Source organism: Carlito syrichta, unplaced genomic scaffold (assembly GCF_000164805.1).
Source record: "Carlito syrichta isolate Samal-C Ts95f unplaced genomic scaffold, Tarsius_syrichta-2.0.1 Scaffold301860, whole genome shotgun sequence".
Classification (NCBI taxonomy): domain Eukaryota; kingdom Metazoa; phylum Chordata; class Mammalia; order Primates; family Tarsiidae; genus Carlito; species Carlito syrichta.
The window spans coordinates 102,264-129,493 of record NW_007245956.1 but is presented as its reverse complement, the minus strand read 5'-3'; the positions used below and the strand labels follow the sequence as shown (position 1 = coordinate 129,493).

Here is a 27,230-nt window from a genome sequence, read left to right as displayed (position 1 = left end):
CCCCCCCCCCCGCCCTTTTTTTTTTTTTTTTTTTTTCGAGTTGGAGTCGCATTCTATTGCCCAGGCTAGAGTACAATGGCATGCTCATGGCCACTGCTGCTGCTTTGACCTGCTGGTCTCAAGCTGTCTATCCTTCCACCTCAGCCTTCCAAGTAGGTGGAACTACTAATGCTAATTTTTTGATTTATAGTAGAGATGAGATCTCACCAAGTTGCCCAGGCTGGTCTCAAGCCCTGGGCTCAGGCAATCCTCTCCTCTCCATCTCCAAAGTGCTAGGATTATGCCCAGCCTCTTCCAGATATTTTTTGTGTTGTGATAAGATATACATAACATAAAATATACCATTTTAATCATTTTAAAGTGTCCAATTCAGTGGCATTAAACGTATTAATATTGTTGTGTAACCATCACCACATTCATCTCTAGAACTTTTCCATCATTTCTAATATAAACTTTGTACCCATCAAACAATAACTCCTCATTACCTCCCTCCCCCTAGATCCTGATAACCTCTATTCTGCTTTCTATTTCTACTTCAGTCACCAACATTTTAAACAAATACCCCAGGTGACTTTGTGGTGGGTTGCATCCAAGTTTGGGAACTACTCGATCAGATAATCATGAAGGTCCCTTTCAAGGTCAGAAAATAGTACTTATGGAATTAGAAAATGGCAATATCATATAAACTACAGTGGGTTCAGGCCCCACATTCATTTCAAGCCTGCATTTTCTGTCAGACCCATCTGACTTTGCTGGAGGTTTCCTTCTCCCCTTATCACAGAACCAAGCAAATGGTCTCTTTCCTCCTGATGGACAGCACCCTTTTCTCCCCAGCATGGACGGCTGAGCGGACAGCACCTGTTCCCCGTCCTGTGCAGCTGCCTCTTCCCACCTTCCTCCATTTCTCCCTCGTGGTCTCTCTGAAATTGTCCTGTATAATTCATACCGCCTGGCAGTTTCTGGCCTGTTCCTGGCCGTCTAGTGTGAAGTTTATAGTTTCCTGCCACTACTTCTGACTTTATTCATTCCCTTTATTTCCAAACAAAACCGCAACATATCTCAGCTTCCAGCGCATCCTTTTATTGCTGCTGTCTTTTGTGGTTTGGGGATGCTTGCTTGTTGACAATGAACCAGAGGATGAACGCAGCTGTATTTCAGATCCCTCCAGGAAGGTCTGCCAAACCAGCCTGGAGAAGATAAATATTTCTGCCTTTGTGGTTTACCATGGCCCAAGCTCTGAATTTACATAGGGAGCGGATGTTCAAAAGGCCTTTTTTTTTTCTTTTTTAAAAAATTAGGAAAATAAAAATTATAGCTTATAAGGCTAAGCCAAGAGAACTGCAGTATTGACCTTCTTAGCTTTCAACTGTGGAATGTGTTGACAGTTGATACGGTTCATTGGTTCATCGCTGTTTTAAAAGTTCCTCCCTGGAGTCTTCATTTGTTTCTGTGGGATTCTCGACACTTCAGCAAACTTGCTGCCCTCTCTCCCATTTCTCATAAAAACTAAGGAAACAGGATAGACTTATAACATTGTGTTTTCTTCACTGCTATTTTGGCTTCTCTTTTTGTGGAAATTGTGTTTGCTGACACCAAATTAGATGATATTTCAGAAATCTGTTTTTCTGATATCATTGATAACAACAACTACTATTGAGGATGTCTTTTGTGCCAGACCCTGTTCTGAGTGTTCTACATGGATTAACTCATTTAATTTTCACAATAACCCTATGTATCATTTTGGGGCTCAGGAAACCAAGGTACAGAAAGATAAAAGGTTTGTCTAAAGTTTCAGAGCTAATGAGTGGTGGATGGTGATTCTATGGCATATGATACTAGAAAGAGCTGCAGTTTCATATGAGATGACCCAAATTCAAGTCTCACCCGTTCTTGGGTTGATTTGATGGAGTAGACAGAGATATGAATGACTATATTATGGTATTATGTGATTCTGTAAAGTTGTGATGTGTTATACTTTATAATAAGATTACATTATGGTATTGTTCGGGCCGAGGATGGCTTCCTAGGAGAGATGGCACATGAATTGAGATCCAATACATCCTAAAGTGTCAAAAGAACAGTATGTCAGGTATTTGGGATAAAGGCTTGTGTGCAGGCTCACCAGTCTATGTGAGCTGTGCTGGTTGTTGGGGTGGTCTGAGTATGGAGAGGAGCCTGGAAGATGGGGGCCGTGCAGTAATGGCAGCAAATGTGCAGCTGGAGAAGCAAGTCTTGGGGGTCTTTCATAGATCGTTAAGGAGCTTAGATTAACTGGAAGCAGTGGGAGCCACTTAAGCATTTTAACCAGGGAAGTGACATCATCACTATTACATTTTTGAAAGAGGCCTCTGGTTGTCTGCAGTCTGCTTCTAATTATACACAATGGCAAATAAAACTGCAGCAAATCTTAAATCGTACCTCTCTAATTGTCTCATTAGGACATATTTGCTGGAGTAGAATTCCTGGGCCAGAAGATAAGCACAGGGAAGATATTTAATTTCTACTGTCAAATTTCCTTTCAGAAAGTCAGTACTGATCTCTCCTACCAGCAGCAGAGCTCCAGCCCACCTTCTTTCCCACATCTTCATCAACACTGGAGAATTATCTTTTTTTAAAAAATGTTATTTTCTGGTTTTTTTATGGTTTCATGTTCTACACTTAATTTTGACCCATGTGAAATTTACTTTGACATGTGATATGTAATATCTACATTAATTTTTCCAAATAATTAACCAATTGTCCTAGCACTATTTATTGAATAATCTAAACTACCCACTTTGATTTTTAAATGCCATCATCATGCAAACTAAGTACTCCAGTGCCAACACCATCACCATATTATTTAAATTACTGTGTCTTTGTTTTGTTTTGTTTTGAGTCGGGGTCTCATTGTGTTACCCAGGCTGAAGTACAGTGGCATGTTCTCGACTATCACGGCTCATGACAACCTCAACCTCCTGAGTTCAGGCAATCCTTCTATCTCAGCATCCTGAGTAGCCAGGACTATAGGCTGGGCTAATTTTTTTATTTTTGTAGAGACAAGGTTTTTTGTTTGTTTGTTTTGAGTTGGAGTCTCACTCTGTCGCCCAGACTGGAGTACAGTGGCACGCTCCTGGCCGCCGCAGCCTCAACCTGCTGTACTCCAGCGATCCTTCTGCCTCAGCCTTCCAAGTAGCTGGAACTACAGGCGTGTACTAACACACCCGGCTAATTTTTTTGATTTCTTTGAGAGGTGAGATCTCACCAAGTTGCCCAGGCAGGTCTCGAACCAGCGGGCTCAGGCAATCCACTCACCCAAAGCGTGGGATTGCAGGTTGAGCCACTGAGCCCAGCTTGAGACAAGGTTTTGCTATGTTGCCCAGGCTGATCTCAAACTCCTGGGCTCAAGCAGTCCACTCACTTCGGCTTCCCAAAGTGCTGGGATTACAGGCATGGGCCACTGCGCCCAGCCTATTGTGTCTTTTTAATCCTTTTTATTATGTGACTGTGCAAGTACTCTGTAATCGTTATTCCTTTTGAAATTCAATTTTTAAATGTTCTGTTGTCACCTAACCTTTCATAAAACTTTAGTGTTGTGTTGTCTGTTTACAACTCACTCCATAAAAATTGCTTCAGAGATTTGGATAGGAACTGCATTTTTCCTAAATTACTAAGGGAGAACAAACACCTTTATAATTGTGAGTCTTCCCATTCAGGGGCATATGGAGCTGTCTCCATTTATTCAGATAACTTTGGGATTAGATTCCAATCAGTATTTTGTAGTTTTTGTCATATCAGCCCTGCAACAGATCTTAAAATTATTATGTGTAAGTTCAAAGAACTTAGGCAATTTTCTTATGCTTTGAAAGCCTCCGTTTTTCTCATCTGTAAAATCAAGAAAATAATGATACTTAATCATAAGGTTGTTGTGAAAATGATATTAAATACTGCATGTAATATGCTTAGCATAGTGCCTGGCAGAGGTTTGAGGAAATAGATTGGGAATAAATAAAACCACACCAATTTACTTATTTTAAACAAGAAGAAGTCAATAGAAATGTCATCATTCTTGATGTTTATAACAAAAATTATATCGATTTGAGTATGTTAAAAAATGAAATTATGACCAGGCTCGGTGGCTCAGCCTGTAATTCCAGTGTTTTGGGAGGCCGAGGTGAGTGGATTGCCTGAGCCCACGGGTTCCAGACCTTCCTGGGCAACTTGGTGAGACCTCATCTCTACAAGAAATCAAAAATTAGCCAGGCATGGTAGCGTGAGCCTGTAGTTCCAGCTGCTTGGAAGCCTGAGGCAGAAGGATCGCTGGAGCCCAGCAGGTCGAGGCTGCAGTGGCCGGGAGCGGCCACTGCACTCCAATCTGGGTGATAGAGTGAGACTCCAACTCAAAAAATAAATATATAATATAAAATTATATAAAATTATAACAGATAAATCTCTTTTATTAAGGAAAATAAATCAAGATCATATAGATCATATAGGAAAACATCAGAAACAATAAGGAAACACTTAAAATGGAGACAGACTATCAGTAATGACAACTAATTTAAATGGATTAAACTCTTTTATTAAAAATACGAAGTCTCCCATCGAATATATATGTGTGTGTGTATTTTTTTTCTTTCTTTTCTTTTTTTTTTTTTTAGAGATGGGGTCTTGCTATGTTGCCCAGACAGGCCTTGCACGCTTGATTTATGTTATTAAACTCTGGCTTTTGGAGCCAAGATAATTATTAGAAAGTCATGGACATCCTATACATTTTGTTTTTGGAAAAGAAAAAAGCTATGATATTTGATTTGGTTCTATGTCATATTTTCTATAGTTATTTTAAATTAATTATATGTTTAAAGTGTTAATTTCCACTGTAAGTTCTTAAATCACAAATTATTTTAATTCTGCTTTAAAGTAAATTGTCATTGAATTGAAGTTTATCTTTGTACATTTTTTTCAGATTGATTATGCAGATGTCATAATCTCTATGACCCTCTGCACGTGTGAGAATATCTTTCTTATACTTATCTCAGATGTGCAGAAGCATGAACTCTTGTTTTACAACTTAAAGCTGCAAACACATGACTCTAGAGTTTTCTGTCTTTTAATAATGAAGAGGAAAGATTTGAGCTTAAACTGCCTTTTCTTTTTCTGCTGGCAAGTTATTCTTTCTACTTAGATATAACATTTTAGCTGGGTGTGATGACTCATGCCTGTAATCCCAGCACTTTGGAAGGCAGAGACAAGAGGATTGCCTGAGCCCACGGGTTCAAGATCAGCCTGGGCAACATGGTGAGACCTTGTCTCTACAATAAAAAATAAAAAAACAATTAGGCGTGCTCACCTGTAGTTCCAGCTACTTGGAAGGCTGAAGCAGAAGGATTGCCTGAGCCCAGCAACTCGAGGCTGTGGTGGCTGTGAGCATGCCACTGCATTGCAGCCTGGGCAACAGAGTGAAACTTCAACTCAAAAAAAAAAAGATTTAACATTTTTCCCCATATGCCTAAAAATAGGGTATTTCTCTAGAGTAAATCCAAGTATTACTTTCTTGTCAATAATTTTGATAAACAGTGAGGGCTTTTAGGGCATGGATTCAGATCTTTTTTGGGTGAAATTTTTTTGCATGAAAGTTTTCTTTCTTAGATTTATGCTTCTTTTTCTATTATATTTCGCATTCAGTTATTCACCAATTATCTGTATTGAATCTTTTTCCTACTTAAATAACTGGTTTTGTTTACATCTTTGTCTTTTTTCCTGTGTTTTTGAAGCATCTCCTTTTCAAAAAAAGCACTTTGTCTCCTCATCATTAAATATGTTTCCTAGCCGGGCTCGGTGGCTTAGCCTGTAATCCCATGCCTTTGGGAGGCTGAGGTGAGTGGATTGCCTGAGCCCGTGAGTTCGAGACCCGCCTGGGCAGCAAGACCTCATCTCTACAATAAATCAAAAAATCAGCCAGGCATGGAAGCACATGCCTGTAATTCCGGCTACTTGAAAGGCTGAGGCAGAAGGATCACCGGAGCCCAGCAGGTCGAGGCTGCGGTGGCCGGGAGCAGCCACTGCACTCCAGTCTGGGTGACAGAGTGAGACTCCAACTCAAAAAAAAAAAAAAAAAAAATGTATTTCCTAACGTTCACTTGAATTTTTTTGTTACAGAAACAAACTTTACATTTTTTGGTGTTTGTTATTTCTCAGCCAAGCCAGTGTTTTTTCATCTCTGTTCTTTAACTTTTTAATCCCACCTTTTCTTGTCTCATAAACTGTTTCCTTAAATTTTATTGTTATTAATTTTTTTTATTTATTCTGGAAAAAAATGAATTTCCTAAAACAGTGTTATAATATTTTCTTTGAATTATTTTACTGACATCCTGGATGATCTTAAAATGCTTCACTCACCTCTGATATTGCTGAGGCAGTGTAAAACAATGCTAGCAGCTACTGGGTAACCTTTGACAAATTACTTCTCTGTACCTTAGTTTCCTCGTCTGTAAAGTGGAAATAATAATAATTCCTGATAGGATTGTTGTTATGAGTAAATGATAAAACGTAAGTGAAGTACTAAGAAGAGTATCTCACAGGAATAACAATGAAATGAATGTCAGTTGTTGCTATTTTTATTTTATTATCCTCACTGAGCTTTTTGCCTTTGAGATCATCTCATGTAATCCTCACCCAGACACATTAGGTAGGTATTATTATTGTTCCTGTTTTACAGAAAATCATAACCTTTGTACTTGGATAACAATTTGATTAGACATCATATTCTTGAGACCTAGATTTTTCTCTCAAAATGTTTACTGCACCTTTTACTGGTTTTGAAGACTGTGTGCATTTGAGGTCCCTCTGACTTTTTGTTCTTATAGGAGGGTTGCTTAGATGCCTGTGTAATTCTTTCTTCATCCTAGTCAGGTATATTCATTTTCGGTGGCTGCCAAGACCACAAATTTAGTGGTATAAAACAACACAAATGTATTATCTCACAGTTCTGTGAATCAGAAACCCTACCAATTCAGCTGGTTTTTCTGTTCTAGTTCCCAGTAGGCCAGGATCAAGGTGTCCGTCAGCCTGAGGTCTTCTCTGGAGGCCCTAGGTGAAAGTCAGCTTCCAGATTCATTTGGCAGAATTCAGTTCTGTGTGGTGTAGAACTGGGCTCTCCATTTCCTTGTTGGCTGTGGGCTGGGAAGTTTCTAGAGGCTGCCTGCATTCCTTGGCTGCGGCCTCTTCCATTTTGAGCCAGTAACAGCAGGAGTCCCTCTCATACTTCAGATCTCTCTTGCTTCTTGTTCTGCTGCATCTCTGTGATTCCAACCAGATAAATTTCTCTGTTTTTAAGGATGCATATGATTAGATTAGGTCCATCAGGAGAACCCACGATTATTTCCCCATCTCGAGGTCACATCTGGAATGTTCTTTTTGCCTTGTATGGTAATATATTCACACAGTCTAGGGATTAGGGCATGGGAATTTTCTTTTGGGGGGGGCATGATTCTGCCAATAATTCTAAGCTTTTGTGTTCATCATTTTTTATCATCTTTTCTTAGCAGATAGTATACTCTTTCAGGATGTGATTTAGTGGTATTTTTTAATATTTTATTTCTGAATACCTTTTCTGTGTCACGTGTTGGAGTCTCTACTTGAAGATTCCAGTTATCTTCAATATTGTGTCATTTAGGCTCTGTCTTACTTTGTCCCTAAAAATTACATTTTAAAAAAATCAATTATATAGAGATATAGTTCACGTACAATAAACTATGTCTATTTAACGTGCACCATCAATGAGTTTTGACAGACATACATGTCAAACCCCAATCCCACTCAATATACAGAACATTTTCATCACCCCAAAATGTTTTCGTTGAAGTCTGTCTCTCCCTTCACTCTTCTGGTGGCTTTAATAGTTTCTCTTTCTCTCTCTCTCTCAACACTGTATGAATTCCTAAATTTTGCCTCTGTGTAATTAATTTGATCTTCAGTCATGTCTCTTCTGTTTTGTTTTGTTTTTTTCTGGTTCTGAATTACTTATTAGATTTGTTTTTGTTGTTGTTGCTGTTGTTGTTTTGACTCAGAGTCTCACTTTGTTGCCTAGGCTGGAGTGCAGTGGCATGCTCACAGCCATTGCAGCCTCTACCAGCTAGGCTAGGGCGATCCTTCCACCTCAGCCTTCCAAGTAGCTGGAACTACAGGCACAAGCCACCATGCCCAGCTAATTTTTCTTGATTTATTGTCAAGACAAGATCTTGCCAAGTTGTCCAGGTTGGTCTCAAACCCCTGGGCTAAGGCAATCTTCTCACCTTGGTCTCCCAAAGTGCTGGGGTAACAGGTGTGAGCCACCACGACTGGCCTACTTGTTAGATTTGTAACAATATTGTTATGATGTTTCATGGGTTGTTTCCTCTGCTCTGCAGTTTTACATTTTATTCTGCTGCTTTATCATCTGATCCCTATACTCTCAACATTAGTAACTTGATATTCTTTTTAAGATCTTCCATTGTGCAAAATGCAGGGAACATGCTCTGTTCCTCTGGTTGTATTTTGCCCAGATGTGTATTCCTTTCTTACATAAAAAAAAAAAAAAGAAAGGAAGGAAGGAAGGAAGGAAGAAAGAAAGAAAGAAAGAAAGAAAGAAAGAAAGAAAGAAAGAAAGAAAGAAAGAAAAAGAAAAATACTGGAGAGAGGACACAAGATTCAGAATTATGTGAACAGTATAATCCTCTTATTTTATTTTAATCTTTTATTTAAATAAAAAAATAACTCACAGAAGAAAATCATGCTGTATTAGCATAATTATTTTTAAGTTGCCATGGCTTTTGTTCACCCCCAAGTCATTCAAGACTACTTTGGACAGCTCTGACATCTATACTTTTTAAGAGGACTTTTAAAAGGATAATTGAAAACCAACTTGAAACATATGCTAAACTTAGGAAAACACTGAGTAGAACCATCATTTTCCCTGTTGGGAACTGAGGTGAACCTTCTCACTTATCCATCTCTTCTCAGAAGTCCAATTTGAATGAAAATATCTACTTTCCATTAAAACTAAATTACAAATTTTAAGTTTTTATTACTAAGGAGAAAAGAGAGAAGAAAAATGTTTGGGCATAAGGTAGAATATGTATATGGTTAGAAAATTCAAACCTTTTAAAAAAGTATAAATCAAGTAAAAACCTCCTTCTTTGTGCACTTTGCAATTCTTTATGACACTTGCAATTGCTTCCAGAAAAGAGAAATTATACACAAATCAGCAAATATAAAACTATATCCTACATTTGCACATAATATATAATATATGCTGTATATATTCAACTACATGCCCTTTTTGTGTTTAGAAAAAAAGAGATCATAGTATATGAACTACCTCATACTTATCTAACAATCTCCAAGAGAAGACTATTTCTTTTTTTTTGGTCGGGGGGCGGGCAGTCAGAGTCACTTTGTTGCCCAGGCTGGAGGGCAGTTGGCATGATCATGGCTCCTGCAGCCTTGACCTGCTGGCCTCAGGCAATCCTTCTGCCTCAGGCTTCCAAGTAGCTGGGACTACAGGTGTGTGCCACCATGCCCAGCTAGTTTTTTTAATTTATTGTAGAGACGAAGTCTCACCATGTTCCTTAGGCTGGTCTCAAACACTTGGGCTCAGGCAATCCTCTTACCTTTTACTTCCAAAGTGCTGGGATTACAGGTGTAAACTGCCACACCTGACTCCATGTCCTTTTAAATGACTGTGTATTGTTACAATGTATGGATGCTTTGTTTTATATTTAACCAGTCTCCTTTCCAGTTCTACCACAAGAGTAGCAAAGAAATAAAAAAGTAAACCTCAGATACTATTCCAATACTGCTTCATCTTGCAGAGCTGAACAAGCTCTCTGATAGAATATGAGGATTTGAGAATGGAGTTCCCTACTAACAATTTTCCACACAATAAATAAAATGTTTTGTGTTTATTGCTATGTATTTGTGGGGCTTTTCTATAGCAATGGTGTTTGCTGATTAGGGATGTGATTTTTGGATAATTGTGATGAAATCTTGCCTGGGGAAATAAGGTTGGATGACTCTGTGAGAACCTTACAACTCTGTGTTTCTGAGTTTAGAAACATTAAGCTTTGGAACTGCATCTTAAACAAACATCTCAGCAGCGTTGTATAAAGCTATTTAGAACATTATCTTGTGGATGGTGTTCTATATTCACTTAAGTTTATGAAATGATGCACCTAATATTTCCTTTATGTAGTTATAGCATGCATCCATGTATCATAGTGTTTGTTTGGAAAAGTTTTGCAGTGAATAAACTTGTTGAACATTATTGAGCCCAAAGTTTTCAAAACTTATTCTATCACAGGACTCTTTCTCTTCTATTGCTTATTAGTATTTCACAATACAAAATGTTGCTTCAGAGTATCTTAACTATATCTGTCCCTAGAGAATCTATTTTTTAAAACATTCTATTCAGGGGTCCAATAAAGGACCAGATAGTAAATATTTAAGGCTTTTCAGGTCAAACAGTTTCTATCACAAATTCAGCTTTTCTATATAGCACAAAGGCAGCCATAGGTAATAGTTGGCCCAGGCACAATGGTGTGTACCTGTAGCCCCAGCAACTTAGGGGGCTGAGGCGGGAGGATCACTTGAACCCCGGAATTTGAGTTTCAGTGACCTATAATTACACTGCTACCCTCCAACCTGGGTTACAGAGATCCCATCTCTAAAATAAGTTAAAAATTAGCTGTGCATGGTGGTGGTGCCTGTAGTCCTAGCTACTCAGGAGGCTGAGGTGAGAGGATTGCTTGAGCCTAGAAGTTTGAGGCTGCAATGAACTCTGATCCTGCCACTGTACTTTAGCCTGGGTGACAGACCAAGACCCAATCTCCTGATCTTAAAAAAAAAAAAAAGGCTGGACTCAGTGGCTCAGCCTGTAATTCCAGCACTTTGGGAGACCGAGGCTATTGGATTGCCTGAGCCTGCAGGTTTGAGACCAACCCGGGCAACTTGGCGAGACCTCGTCTCTACAATAAATCAAAAATTAGCCAGGCGTGGTAGTGCACACCTGTAGTTCCATCTACTTGGAAGGCTGGGGCAGAAGGATTGCCAGAGCACAGCAGGTCAACACTGGGGTGGCCGTGAACGTGCCACTGCCCTCTAGCCTGGGCGACAGAGTGAGACTCCAACTCAAAAAAACCCAAAGACAATAGATGAACAAATGAACAGGGCTATATTCCAGTAAAACTTTAATTATGGATACTAAAATTTGAATTTTATGTAGTTTTTACATCACAAGATATTATTACTTTTCCCCCTCAACAATTTAAAAATATAACAATCAGCTGGGCTCAATGGCTCAAGCCAGTAATCCCAGCACTTTGGGAGACCAAGGTGAGGGGATTGCCTGAGCCCACAGGTTCAAGAACAGCCTGGGAAACTTGGCAAGACTTCATCTCGATAACAAATAAATAAAATATTTAGCCAGGCATGGTAGCATGTGCCTGTAGTTCCAGCTACTTGGAAGACTGAAGTGGAAGGATCACCTGAGCCCAGCAGGTCAACACTGGGGTGGCCGTGAGCACTCCACTGCACTCCAGTCTGGGCAGTGGAGTGAGAATCCAACTCAAAAAAATAAAAATATAGTAATCATTCTTGGCTTGTGAGCTTTACAAAAACAGGTGGGCCAGATTTGAACATCATTAGATGTCCTTTGATTTAGTGGATAATAATTCAGGATAAGAAATAAATGCTTTATTCAGCCAGATTGTGCAATACTTTTTAAATTTTCAAGAAGCTGTAGAAGTTTAGTATATTTTTATATTAAACATAAATAATATTAAAACTTCATCTACTCTGTAAGAGGCATTTAAGTTACCCTTCAATTTAACTCCTAAATATTGTGACAGTTTAATATCACTACTACTCTGCTTATTATACTTGTATAAAGGCTAAGCTCAATAAAGATTTATTGAATAAATATGGGTGAATACCTCCATGTTTTAAAAAAAGAGTAGATTAGAAACTGTCTCTACATGATTATTTATTCACTACTAAATCTTAAAGAAAAAGCATGTAATGATGTTTTCCAAAGGTCAGTGCACAGAATTTGAATTATAAAATGAATGCAAAAGTAGACTATACCTTTAGTGAAGAATTCTTTTTTTTTTTTTTTTTTTTTGGAGTCAGGGATACATGTGAAGATTTGCTACAAAGGTTTATTGCATGATGGCAAGGTTTGGGCTTATGATGAGCTTGCCCCCTCTGTGGCCAGCAGGGTACACAACGGATGATTTTGCATCCCTTATTCCCCCTCCCTCCTCCCTCCTTGAGTAGTGTCCAGTGTCTGTTGCTCCCATCCTAGTGTCCGTGTATGCCCAGTGGTTAGTACTCACCTACAAGTGAGCACATACAGTGTTCACTTATAATTCGCTTAGAATGATGGCTTCCAGCTGCATCCACGTGGCTGCTAAGGACATGATTGTGTTATTTTTATGGCTGCATAGTGTTTTATAGTGTATGTGAACCACATTTTCTTTATCCAACCCATCACTGATGGGCACCTGGTTTGGTTCCATGTTTTTGCTGTTGTGACTAGTGCTGCAGTAAACATATGAGTGCAGGTGTCTTTTGGGTAGAACGATTTATGCACCTTTGGGTATATATCCAGAAGTGGGGATGCCTAGTCAAATAATAAATCTATTTTTAGTTCTTTGCGAAATCTCCAAACTGCTTTCCATAGGGGTTGAACTAGCTTACACTCCCATATGATCTGAAAGTTTGTTAGCTACAGAATTGACCATCAACAACATTAGAGCATTCCATATATTGAATTCCTTCTGAAGGAAGCTGGTTATCTTTTGCCTTCATTTAATGCTTGTCACACCTCTAGTTTTGGTCTCTATTTAATCCATGTCCTTCTCTGATGACTTCTTGGTTTTCCCTAGGTTCATTCCGGAACCCTGGTCAGCCTGCAGTACCACGTGTGGGCCAGGCATTCAGGTCCGGGAGGTGAAGTGCCGTGTGCTGCTCACGTTCACACAGACAGAGACCGAGCTGCCCGAGGAAGAGTGTGAAGGCCCTAAGCTGCCCACGGAGCGGCCCTGCCTTCTTGAAGCCTGTGATGAGAGCCCAGTCTCCCGAGAGCTGGATGTTCCTTTCCATGAGGACAGCGACATGACTTACGACTGGGAGTATGCTGGATTTACCCCTTGCACAGCAACATGTTTGGGAGGTATTTGAACCTTTTCTTAAGGGACAGTCATGGAGTGTGAAATTACTAAGTTGGGTAACAAATACGCAAATTGGCCAAAGTCTAAAGGAAATGAAGTCATTCAAGTAACTGAAAATGATGCTTTTCTTTCTTTTATGGTCTGTGGTATTTATTTTAGAAAGGTAAAGGATAATGGGATAATGGGACCACATCCTAACCAAAAAAAAAAAAGCCAAGTATGTTCCTTTGGCCTAAGAATCTAAATAACTAAGCTGGGGTGAGGGGTCTCTGGTTAATATGGAATAAATGACAAATGCAGAATGGATAAATTAAGACCATCTTGTACATAATTCAGTCTTGTAGATTGAAGTAGCCTGAAACTGCTGTATCTGATGCAAGCATAGGCCAGAGTTCATCCTCAGAAAATATTTAGGTTCATATCTGCACATTGGGCGAACAAAAAGTACATGACACATTAATCACCATGATTTATGTTTATAAATTCATTTTCATGTGTGGAGTGATATACATTGCCAGGACACCCTGTTGGGTTTAGAAAGTGCTTATATAGCCAGGTGACCCTCTAGGGTGAGAAGTTGGCTATTTGATTATTTATGTGTTCTAGAATCCAAAAGGGACTGGATGAGTAGGGAGCAGGAATCCAAAAGGGACTGGATGAGTAGGGAGCACTCTCAAAGGCTCTGTTGAAAGTAAAAAGACAGAAATAACCAATAGGAATGTGGTATCTTTTACTAGCATGAAGGAGACTCAGTCTGACCAGGAATTCAGAGTCCCTGTCACGGTGTCTTCTAACTCCCGATTTTGCAACCCAGTCAGCTTCTGTGCAATAGGCTTGGTGTCTTCACATGCCTTACTGTCAGTTTCAGTCGATGGTGGGAAAAACACAGGTAGCTGCTGCCTGTAGCTGTTGCCTTGAGAGCATGCACCACTCCTCCTGGTGGTGGTGAGCCTGTTATTTGGAACTCCCATTTCTTGGAATCTTGTTGCAGAGCTCATGGCCCAGCTATTGTGCCTGAACCCCTCATTTTTTCCCCTTAGGCTTTAAGCCTGAATTTGTTCTTGAACTTGAATTCTCAATCCTTGTCATTCAGTCTCCATGACTTGATTTTATCTGTCTTTCCTGTCTAATTCAACCTCTAAACTTGCCTATCCTTGACTCCTGTTCTCTAACATTGTCAGCCTGACAATAAACCCAGCTAAAGTGGTTATGTGCCTGACCCTCAGGCTACCCCTAAGCGACTCTCTTGCATACAGAATTATGCGTGCAGAATTTAGGAAAAGAACCTTTAGCTGCCTCCAGATTCTCTTTCCTTCTCTTACCTGCTTCTCCCTAGTTCCTAGAGGCCCATGCCATCTAGCTAGGAATTTAACCTCTCTGGTTCTCTTGGACCTTAAATATCTGGTGTGTCTCTTCCCTCCTCAGCATGTTGTCTCAGTTGCCCTCCACACTGCCTCATTTCTGTTCCTGCCCAAGCTTAACTCCTGCTCCCTCTGAGTTCAATATCCTGGACTCTTCTTTTTTTATGTCTTGGAGATTTTAATTCTGATTTGCCCGTGGCAGTTTGGAAATTGCTGCTTTCTCTTAATGAGTCTGGGAAAACCCTCTAGAGATAACCACTGAGATGCAAAGATGGTCCCTTATTATATCACAATATTAGGCAGCTGGGACTTGCTACTACATGACTACCAAGTGCCAGCTATCTCCACCACTTCTGAGTCACCACATTGCTGCAGTCTCACCAGTGACCTGCAGTGTGTCTTTCACTGAGAGAGCAGAAATGAGTTTGGCTATTGCTTGCATACTTCCACATCTACCCTGTAACCTAAAGTTTTTAAATGTTGCATTGATAGAATCACTGTCTCATCTAGCACTCTGTCACCCACAATTTTCAATTATTTTCCTGACTGGGAAGACTCCCTCAAGTTGGAAAAGAAAGCATGTTGGGTCCTGAGGACTCAACAGACCAGTTGGAGTTGCCCAAAGACAGATGACCTAGTAAAATATAATTCAGTTGAGAGAGACTGCCATTAGACCTCATCTTTGTAGCCTTATACTAAAATACTAGAATCTACCTTTGTGTTCCCAATGCTTACTAAGATGGCCCGAGACTCCACCTCCAAGATGGCTAAACCCAGTGGAGGATTTTCTGTTTTTTTCTGTAATGGTTTTATTGCCATAGATCACACATATATACAGTTTATGCATCTAAGGTATACAATGTGGTGGTTTTTAGTATTATCAAAAAGCTATGCAATCGTCAACACAATCCATTTTATCACATTTTAATTACCCTCAGAAGAAACTCTGTATTCATAAACAAAAATTCATAATTTTCCTTCAAACCCTAGCCCCTGGCAATCACTAATCTACTTTCTGTGTATTCTGGACATTTCATATAATGGAATCATAAATGTAGTCCCTTGCGACTGACTTCTTTCCCTTAGCTTAGTGTTTTTAAGGTTCACCCCTATTTTGTAGCATGCATCAGTACTTCATTCCTTTTTTATGGCCAAGTAATATTTTACCATATGGATACACTGTATATTTATCTATCATCTGTTGATAAACATTTGGGTTGTTGGTATGTTTTGGGTATTATGAATAATGCTGGTGTTAACATTCACTTGCATGTTTGTATGGACATATGTTTTTATTTCTCTTGAGTATATACCTAGGAGTAGATAGAATGACCTTTGAATCCATTTAAGACATGCAAACTTTGTGAAACTAACTGAGTTTATCCTTATTGGCACTGTGGACCTTTTGGCCTGATATGAGAAGAGAAACTGCCTTGCATCTGCCAGAAATGCGACTCGGTATTCAGATGGGTGATGTTAAGGTGCCCGTTTGCTTTCTGACACACTCTTGGGTACCTGGAGCCCCATTTTACAAATATTAACAGAACTCAACTTGGCTATCTTTCAACACTCAATTAAGCAGCCATTTAGTCTTATAAGGGTACATTTTATTGTATCATCCTGGAATCATATTATTGAAATAGCCACTGGGATGCAAAGGTCGTCCCTTTGGATACCCACTAACGCAAATTTTATAGTTGGGGAAGCTGAGACTTAGAGTCCATCACAAAGTCCAAAACAGAAAATTAATAACTGAATTCTCATTCATTAGAGAGGGCTGGTTAAACTGTAAGGGCATACTTTGTAGAAAGTATTATTTTTAATTTCTTGGGTGCAATATTAAAATTCCTTATAAAGAAATAGCTAAGTTCTGTGAAACTGAATAGCTAAGGCATGGGACCAGAATCCTCTATGAAGGATGGGAATTGGGTACCTTCTCTGTGCCCATGATTTATCATCGGGTTCTGCTCTAAGTATCAGAGATACAGAATGAATAGGACATCATCTTTGTCTTGATGGAACACAGCTTTTGGTTATTTTCGTTTGACTGCCCAACTGCACTGCTTATAGTCACTAGCACTTACCTCTGTGACCTACTGTAATGTGGTTTAGGAAGTTCGGCTTCTGTACGTTCACTTATAGTTGAGTTGTGAATATGAGTTTTTAGCCCTTACCCTGAATATCAGAGACTGACAGCCACAGGAAAATGAAATTTCCTCAGGCATATAGTTATTTCTTCAACATTTCTATTTCTGATTGAAAAATAGTATATACTAATTACAGATTTTTGAAAAGATAAAAAAATAATTCTGATCACATTCTGATATTCTGTGTACTTATACTTTCTAATCCATCTTCACATCATATAGGAAATAAAAATGAATTGATTTGCTGTAATTGCTAATGCTTAAGAACTTTGTATAAGTTTTCACATTGGAGTAGCAATGAGGAAACATGCTTTTTTAATTCCAAAAAGCATGAAGAGTCTAGACAAACTCCATCTCCAGCTTCAAAAGTATATGTGCATCCTTATGCACATATACACATACACATCCTGGAAGATGTGCCTACCTTTTTAGTACTCTCTGGTAAAGTTTTGTAATTTATTACATCATAAACATTCCTTTCCAAAGTTCTTCTGTGGTATTTTATATTGTTCATTGTTTTTATGACCTTATACTTTTTTACCTCTATATTTTCTAACATCACAGGCTAGCAGTATATGCATGGACTTTTGAGGCCTGACCCCATTTGGAAGTCCTGCTCTGCCATACTCTTTGTGCTGTTTGTTTAAATTGGTAGATGTGTGGTTTATTTTTGTGTGATGAGAAGAGCCATATCTACTTTTTAAGGCTCCACTAATAGTTAAGTGTGATTATTAAATAAGATGATATTCAAGAAGTGTTTAACCACAGTTCCTGGGATATGGTATGTAACAAATGTTAGTGGGATGATTATTTTATAATCTAATAATAGGGTGTTCCTTTTATATCAGAATGCTGTCGATTATTTCTCTTTTTAAAAAATCTGACCAAATTGCTGAACCCCTTAATACTTCTTATGGTTTTTCAGCTCGTTTTAATGAGTTCTCTAAGTAAATAATCATCTGCAATTAATGATGATTTTATCTTTCTCTTTCCAATAGTTACTTATCTTAAGTTTCATATCTTATTGCATTGTCTAGATTTTTAAGAATAATGGTAAATAACGTGGATAGTGTCAACTGGGTCTTGGTCCTGACAGGAATATGAATCTTTTTATTGTTTAATTTTAAAAACCAACATTCTTCAAATACTTATTGCATGTTTCTGTGTGCCAGACAGTGGTCTAGGCAATAGTGATTCAGTAGTTTCCAGCCTTAGAACTCAATTCTAATGGTAGAAATGCATTAATCACATAATTGTGCACACTTAGATAGAATTGCAACTGGTTATAGCAACTGCAAAAGAAGTATATGCATGTGATTGGGGCACTTGGCCTAATTAGAGAAATAATGGAAAACCTCCCTAAAAACTACTATAAAATGTATATATAAAGGATGAATGTATATATAAAAGATGAAGATATATAAAAGATGAAGAATTCGTTAAACAAAGAAGGATTTGGAAGGGGTGGATAGAATTTCCAGCAGAAAGAACATGTGCAAAGCCTCTATGTGGCAGGAGTGCACATGGTACATTCCAGAAACTGAAAAAGCCAGGCACAGATGGAGACTGAGAATAAGATGGGGTTTAGTGTGAGATGATTCTAGAGAAGAAGACAGGGGCCAGATAATTAAGGCTTTACAAACCGGGCTGATTTGAATCTTTATCCCAAGATCAGTGGGACGCCATTCGAGTAATTAAAGAGGGAGTTACATGACCAAATTTGTATTTATTTCAAAAATGTTAGTCCAGCTGTTTTGCAGAGTGGATTAGAATGGAAAAGAATGATGTGAGTGAAACCAACGAGAGTTTGGACTGTTGTGGTGACCTTGGTGGAAATAGAGTACAGGTGACTTTGAGAAATGCTTAGGAGGAAAAAGAATCATTCAATGGAAAGTGTAAGCAGGAGTGAGGTGGCAAGTCTGAGTCCCAGGATTATTTTCTGAGATGGTGAACACTAAATGAGGTCAGTTTGGTGACAGAAATCATGAGTGTAGTTGTGGATGTAATGATGTTTAAAACGCCTTTAGATTTCCAAATGGAGATAGATGCTAAGTAGGCTGCTGGATGTGTGAGTCTGAAGTGAAGTGGAGATCTGACCTGGAAGTATGCATTTATGAGTTATCTGTGTATCAAAGGATGGAAGCTGATGGCGTGAATGAGAATCTTCAGGAGGAGAATACCTATGAGGAGTAGGGAGCCTCTAAGACTAAGTCTTGAGAAAATTCAACATTCAATGGTTGGGTGGAGGACACTGAGCTCATGAGAAGAAGAAAGAAATCAGCAAGACAGGAAAACAGAAGGGAGTGATGTGGTGGAAACCAAGGTCAGCCATGTTGCATGCCATTCAAGGGTGAAGAGGTGAGAACCCAGAACTAGCAATGGGTTCAGCAATGTGAAGCCACTGGTGACCTGAGAAAGCATCATTTTAGTGGAGTAGCAGAGATGGAAGCCAGATTTGGAGAGTTGAAGAAAAAATGATAGGTGACAGAATGGAGATGAATAGAATAGATTTTTGGTTTGTTTAGTTTTTGAGTTGGAGTCTTACTCTTTCACCCAGGCTGGAGTACAATGGCATGCTCATGGCCATCCTAGCATCAACCTGCTGGGCTCCAGCGATCCTTCCACCTCAGCCTTCCAAGTAGCCAGAACTACAGAGGCAAGTACCATACCTGGCTCATTTTTTTGATTTATTGTAGAGATGAGGTCTCACTATGTTGCCCAAGCTGGTCATGAACCCACAGGCTTAGGCAGTCTTCAGGCCTGCCAAAGTGCTGGGATTACAAGGTTGAGCCACCGAACCTGGCCTAGAATAGATTGTTAGTGGCAAAATTTGGCCATGATAAAGAAGACAGAGAGGAAGAGATGACTGAGATGGCATTGCAGGCTGGGAGAGAGTTGAGAGAGAGGGAGACAGAGAGAGAGAGAGATGTTTGCTAATGTTGGAAAGTTGAAAGTCTTGGGTACATTCAAAAGGCAATGGGAAACTCCAGAATGAAAATGAAAGACAAGTCATCAATAGATTTTCTAAGAAGATAGAAGGGGATAAAACTCAAAGCATGGTTGTGGGGATCAATCTTAAATAGTTGAAGGGGCAGTTCCCAATTGTAATAAGCAGGGAAAAGGCTAGCATGAACATGAGAGTGGGTCAGTTGATATGCTTGTGAAAAGGAAGCTCCTATCTTATTGTTTCTATGTTTTTGTGTATATGAATATTTGCTGAGAGTGATTTGATAGGTGAGTATACAAATGTTTGAGGTAATGATGCAATATTATTTTATACCTCTGGGGACCACAATATGCTATTATTTAATTTAGAACTTTGCATATATATATATATGTATGTACATATTAGTGATATTGTTGCATGTAGATATACTCTATTTTGCAAAATGGAATACCTCTCTGCAAATGGTAAAGTGGGAGTGAAAATGGAATTGACCCACTTTGGTTTCACTTTAACATGTCCCGATAGAGATATGTTCCCGACATGGTACATTAGCAACTGCTGTTTTGTTTTCTCTGAATTCCTTCGAACTATGACAGGCCATGAGCTGTAGTTTCTTCCAGCTCCTCTTGATATAATTGGTGACTTCCACTCAGGCTCCAGTGATGTTTATGATGCCCTTTATATAGCCAAATGGCTTTCAACAGTCCTTAATCTTTACCAGCTGTCTCCTCAATTGGTTCCTAAAAGGAACTCACCTATTCAGAGTGCTATAAAATTTGCATTTTAACTTCAAATAGGATGCTGTTCTTTGGATCCATAGCATATTATGCTTTCCTTCTTTTTTATTAGACAGAAGCTTATAGTAGTACCCATTCAATCATACTAGCTAATAAGATAGAGAGAAAAAATTTATATTAACTGTTCTTTTCCAGTATGATTTTAGGCATGTATGTGTGTGTGTGTGTGTGTGTGTGTGTGTGTGCGCGCGCGTGTTTCTGAAACAAAGACCATCATGTTATATAATATAGCATTATACAATGCAACACTGTATGAAGTAGGCCTATTTTTTCCTTTTATAGGTTTAGATATCGGGTTATAGTCATTTTGTAAGGTGAATTGGAGTTTTCCATATCTTTAAATAACCTTAAGTAGTTTATATCATAGAAATTACTTGTTTAAAAAATTTGAACGATCCGGTCCTACAACCGTCTAAATTCTTTCTGTTTCTCCTCAAGGGGACAGGATTGAAGGCTCCACCTTTAACATCATTTTCAGGTTTCCCCTCACTTATGGTTATATTTAGTCAAAGTTCTTAATTTTTAAGTCAATTTCATAGTTTAGGTTTGCTTAGAAAAAAAATTTATCCATTTCACAGGGATATTGAAATGTATTGTCTAGAGTTGTTCATCTCGTCTCATGTTGCTTTAAGCCTTCCTCTTATCCTTTTTCATGCCACAAATAATGTGTAACCTATTTACTCTTTGGTCTAGGACTGTTAAAAAAAATTCTAGAGGGTGGATTTGGGGGGCTTAGTTGTTTATGTATTCATTTATGGTTCTATATTATAGTCAGAGAATGTTACCTGTATAATGTATGACTCTTGGAACTTACTGCAGTTTTCTAGACTAATATGGGATCCATTTTTGTTAATGTTTCCTGCATGCTTAGAAAGAGCATATTGTATTCATTTATAGTACCCAAAGCTGTTTGCTTAATAAATCAACATAATTTTCTTATGTCTATGTTTATACCCTTTAGTCATTCATTTATTTCATAATGAAGGCTTTGTGTGTGTGTGTGTGTGTGTGTGTGTGTGTGTGTACTATATGGAGACATATACATATATATACATGTATAGAGAGACAGCTTAAAAAATGATCCTTTTATGATAATGCTACAAAAGTCAAATGTGTAGGAAAGGAGGTTGCCTCATGCACCAAAGGGAATATTAGAAAAATGGTGCTGAAATTCCAACACTTGCTTTATTTCATATGTTCTAAGTTCATAGTTGCAATTATTATCTAAATTTTGTTACATATAAGATGAAGTACACTTATTCTTATAATTTTTACTTTTTCAAAACTTTCATAGTTAAAGGTAAATATTTTATTAAAGTGAGAAGTGTCAAAGTCACATGGTAGGACCAGCATGTGGGATATGAGAGATTTTGTGATCATCTTTGGAAAATGCAATTCTACCTCAATAAGTATTCTAAATCATCTATTAAACTTTTTTTTTTTTTTTTTGAGTTGGAGTCTTACTCCGTCACCCGGGCTGGAGTACAGTGGCATGTTCACAGCCACCCCACCTGCTGGGCTCAGGTGATCCTTCCACCTCAGCCTTCCAAGTAGCTGGAACTACAGGCACGCACTACCACACCTGGCTGATTTTTTTTATTTATTGTAGAGATGAAGTCTTACCAAGATGCCCAGGTCTTGAACCCCTAGGCTCAGGCAATCCTCTCGCCTCAGCCTCCCAAAGTGCTGGGATTACAGGCTTGAGCCACCGCACCCAGCCTATTAAACTTTTAAATTACTTTCTATAAACTTGATTGAAGACAGAAAAGTGTGTTGCTGGTGTTGTGAAAGTCCATCTAAAATGAGTTACAATGGTGCTTTAGGGCCAACCCACTCAGAACACATTCCAAAATAATTTATGAATATATTTTCTAAAGAATTTGTATTACAAATTAAAATATATCTGAATGATAACTGGATTTTTTTCATATTAAGAAAAGTGAAACTTACTAGAAAATGAACATATAAGCCCCTATAACATAGCTAGAGAAGTTTTCATATTTACAAATAGAACCAGAGTTATTAAGTTGTAGCAATGTCTCCCTATATCTCAGGTTAGCCAGTGTTTATTTTGAAAGTTCATGAAAGATACACGCAGATTTAAGACTGTATCCTGCCATGGCAAGAAACACATAATTACAACTGAAGACAGCAGGAGAAAATTTATTGGAAAGAACTGAACATCACAAATATATACTTTATAAGTATTTTTGGCCAATACTACATCCTGTAAAATACTGTAAAATGGTTGAATTGAAACATGGCATTTGGAAAAAGAACCACAACCTTTTAACATAATGGAATGCACATTCTTGCATGAAAATGAATACATTTGCATATTTCAAATAACACAGTCAGTTGCTATTATAGTTTTTATGTGATTTTTAAAGACAAATTTGATTTATATTTTGTTCAGTTTTGATTTCCCAGTCATTCTTTTTTGTCTCAGCAGACAAAGAATAGTGGTTGAGATCATGGACTTTGGGGTCAGACCGACCTGGCCTCAAAGGAAAAATATGCCTGTGAAAGTTCATATCTGTACAAGGAGTAGTCATTGCTGTTAGAAGCAGGTTGGCTGTGTTACATTTTAGAATCCCTAGAGTACAAAAGAAAGACTGTTAAATTAGGAGGCAGGGAACTTAATTTTTACTTTTGAATCTACCCAAATCTACCATTTTTTTTTAAAAGCAGGATTTATTGAGAGGACAGTAAAGCTCCTACAGTGGGAGAGGACCTGAAGGGGATACCCTATTTTGCTATCTTCATTTCTCTCTAAACCTTGATGTCTTTATTATTAAATTAATGGAGCTAATTCTTTTGACCTCATAGATTATCATGGGCTTAACTAATAAATTTGAAAGCACTTTGTACACTTTCTCGATGGGAGGTATTTTTATTGGTTTTGCTAGCAACAGAAGTATTGCTAATTATAATAATAATGAACAGAAACTCAAACCAGAAGGAAAATTTTAAGAAGAGTTATGTCAGATTTAGCACATGTGCAGTGATATAGAAAAAAATGTTATTCTTTAGCAACTGAAGTGAAAATTCCTCTTAGGGACACTATTGTATATGTTTGGAAGGAACACCTTGATGGTTCATTTAGGGGAACTCCTATCTTTGAATACATTTGAGATAAGGCAGAGGGTAGATGGGGCATTGGAATGTTCCTGAATATTTCAAGGCAAGTAGATTTCTGGAGGTGAGAATAAAGAAACTGAATTTAAAAGGTGAATGAGGGAATACCAAAGACTGAGAGATGTCAGATGGTGCAAAGTTATTTGCTCCCATGTGTATCCTGAAACGCAGCCTGCAGCCCCATGATAGTTCAAAAGGGCAATACCCTACAAATGAAAAGACCTAAGGTTCTATTTTCTTTTTTTCCACAGAAAATTATTCTACGTCATTTGTGTTTGCATTTTTGCTTCTTTCTAACCTCCAGGCCATCAAGAAGCCATAGCAGTGTGCTTACACATCCAGACCCAGCAGACAGTCAATGACAGCTTGTGTGATATGGTACACCGCCCTCCAGCAATGAGCCAGGCCTGTAACACGGAGCCCTGTCCCCCCAGGTATGTGCTGTACTGTGCTCCTGGAATGTCCCATATCTGGGTAGTAGCACCCTCCTCTGCAGAGAATCCTACTCCGGAGTAGAGACTTGTGGGTTTATCCAAGGCAGATCAGCTAAGTCAGCTTCAGAGCTCTCTATTCTCTGCCCAGTTGTGCTCCAGCCATATTCTTGCACAGATGCTCAAATGCAGCCATGCTGAGCAGGAATGCTCTTTAGCCTGACTTTTGTTTGTATCAAATACGAATGAACATAAACTGGCCTGCTGCTGGTAAAACCATGAGGTCAGCAAATTGTTCTGTTTCTTCTCCCTGTCTCTTTTTCTTCCACTTCTTCCCTAATGCCCCATCAGAGAGCACGAGATCTGAGGTAGAGTTAGCTTTGGTACATATTAGGTGCATAATCCATATTTGTTAAAATATTGAGTTATCGCCTTTTTGATACCAAGAATTCACACTGGTGTGTTATTATCCTTCCTGTTGATTTGCCTTGGATCTCAGATCATGGGGTGTAATATTATAGGCCCCAAAGAACAGATGAGGGTGACTTTTTTTGTTGTTCTTGTTCTGTAAGGTTGGCCTTAAAAGTTAATCTGCTTCCTTGCTTAAGTCCTTATAAGATCCTGGGGAATTTTATTGGAAGGGAGGTAGGTGGTTACCATGTGCCTCTCTCTGTCCTTGGGTGTTGCTGGTTACAGATAATAGCTCAGCATCATCTAACCTCAATCTTTTCCTTTCTCTCTCTTTTACCTTTATTATCTTGACTGCTCTTCTGAAAGAAAAATTAGTTGCCAAAAATGCAGAACCCTTTCCCAGTTACCTCCTCTCTCTCTTTGCCAGAGTCTCTTTCCTGCCCTTTAGTAATTATATTGCCCATCTAATGAGGTGCCTTTATCTGCTAAATGAGAGTTCTGCTATGTCTAGAACTCTAAGTGGTTGAGGAAGATTATTGTGTCCCTCTGCCATACTGAAATATGGATAAGTACATTTTATATTTATCTAGAAAATAAGTTGTATTCCTTTTGACCCTTCTGATTTTGATTCTATGAACTCTGTTGGCTATGGTGTAGAATCTCCCTGCCTTGATGGCACGAGGGTGGTGAAAGTAGAGATCAGATAAGATAGAAATCCTAGAAATCAGTATTCTAATATGGATTACTGTGGAATGCAGTAAGTCTGGGAGTGGAGTGGGGTGGGGTGGAAGAAGACAGGGAAGCAGATTTCCCTGTGTTGTTTCTGGACCTTGCCTTGCTCACCACAGTATGCCTGCAGACCTCCACCACATCATCCCAGCTAAATGAGAGAAATCAGGCCCTCTGCATCCTGGAGATGGGCACCCGTTCCTTGTTGAATCTTGTTCTCCAATCTGCGCAGTGTCAGGAGGAGGCCACCTCCAACGTGTGCCTCGGCCTTGTTAAAAGACTACGGTGTGATGAGCACAGTGTTTTGTGTCTATGACTGTATTTCTCACTTCTGCCATTGCCTAAGGTGATACTGGGACAGTCTTGGCTTGTGTTAGAGTTCTCTTGCTGTGCTTAGCTGGGATGATGTGGTGGAGGCCTGCAGGCATACTTTGGTGAGCAAGGCAAGGTCCAGAAACAACACAGGGAAATCTGCTTCCCTGTCTCCTTCCACCCCACCCCACTCTACTCCCAGACTTACTGCATTCCACAGTAATCCATATTAGGATACTGATTGCAGAAGGGACCATTTAGGAGGGGTTTTAGGAAGGCTTGAGCTAACTGAGAATCAGGACATCTATTTTGTCAAGTGTGTCCAGAACTTTTCAAGAACATCAAGTGTATAGGGAGTAGTGTTGAGTCCATATCCACTTTAAATGATCCTTTTCTCATCAGAGAAATGGCACTTGTGCTGAGTGTATAAACCTTAGTGTTCCAAATTACTTATCTAGTTTTTTCTTATTCTCATGTTGGAGTCACTGCATTGGATATTTTTGGAAAAGCCACGGTTTCTGTTTTCTCCCTGGCCACATCCCTCCCTTGAGGCAAAAGATGGAAACAGATGACTACCTGTCTGAAGAGGAACAAGACACAAGGGGAGACAGGGAGGGGGGAAACATAGTTGTATTTCTCAACATATTTTCCCATGAAATTGGAATCATGTGCTATACATTATTCTGTAAACTGTTTTCTTAAACTTAATCTTGGGATGAGGCAGAAGGCAGCTACCAAGTAAACAAAGTCTCAAGAGAAGAATAATATGAGGAACTAAAATAGCTGGGTGAAGTGGGGTATGGGTGGTCAAAGAAGTCCTCTCTGAGGAACTTATATAGGTTGAGACCTAAAAGACAAACAGGAGGAATTGGCCAGGAGAAGTGGAGAGAGAAGAGAGAGAGTTATGGGCAGAGGGAAACAGTATGTGCAAAGGCCCTAAGGAAAAGCAGAGATCATTGTGTTCAAGGAACTGTACAAAAAGGAAATCAACCAGGTGCAGTGGATCACGCTTGCACTCCCAGCACTTTGGAAGGCAGAGGTGAGAGCAGAGAGCATTGCCTGAGCCTGTTTTGGCCCTGTCCAACAAACCACCTGCTCTAATCCTTGCGGACTAAAGAGTACAAGAGGCAGTAAGCTGGGAGAAGAGATTTATTCTCTGCCCAGCAAAGGGAGACAGAGTTAGGCTAATGCCTTGAAAACCACTGCCTCCGTGAACAAAAGAGCCAAGAGGGTTATATAGGTTGAGTTTTGAGAAATCATTACCTATGTTATGTACCACCCGTGAGGCCCATGAGACCTGTGAGGCTCATGAGACCTGTGCAACCCTGCACTCCACCAACCCAGAGGTGTCTGGTGGTCTTCAAATGTGGGCTGGTGCCAGGTGGTGTCAGGGAGTTGTGCCACTAGTTATTCTTTTTCCCAATGGGTGGATGATTAGCCTGGTCTGTAAGGTCAGTCCTTCAATTAAACCTGAAGGTGTAAACAGAACAAGAGGGTGGGTACAGTCCAAAGGAACAGCGAATAGAAAAACACGAAAGTGTTCATTCTAAATTCAAACCACAAGCTGCTCCTGCAGTTTCAATTGGATTCTGACTAGAAATAAGCCTTTTAAATCTAAGTGATTAATGTTCTAATAGAGATACCTAAACAAATTTGGGGGCTTCTGTTGGCCTATAACAAGCCCAAGGGTTCAAAACCAGCTCAGGTAGCTTGGCAAGACCTCCTCTCTACAGTAAATTTAAAAATTAGTCAGTGTGATGGCACACACCT

The 27,230-nt window shown here is 39.1% G+C and overlaps 1 protein-coding gene across 1 annotated transcript in view; it reads left to right on the top strand.

Moving 5' to 3' along the window:
• Nucleotides 1-27,230, top strand: part of ADAMTSL3 (ADAMTS like 3) — a gene marked incomplete at its 5' end in the record, with an annotated part of 132,124 nt that overhangs the window by 6,876 nt on the left and 98,018 nt on the right. The window contains 2 exons of the mRNA XM_008055474.2: nucleotides 12,903-13,189; nucleotides 23,882-24,011. Of these exons, the coding sequence (XP_008053665.2) occupies nucleotides 12,903-13,189; nucleotides 23,882-24,011 (417 nt within the window). The remainder of the gene's footprint in view (nucleotides 1-12,902; nucleotides 13,190-23,881; nucleotides 24,012-27,230) is intronic.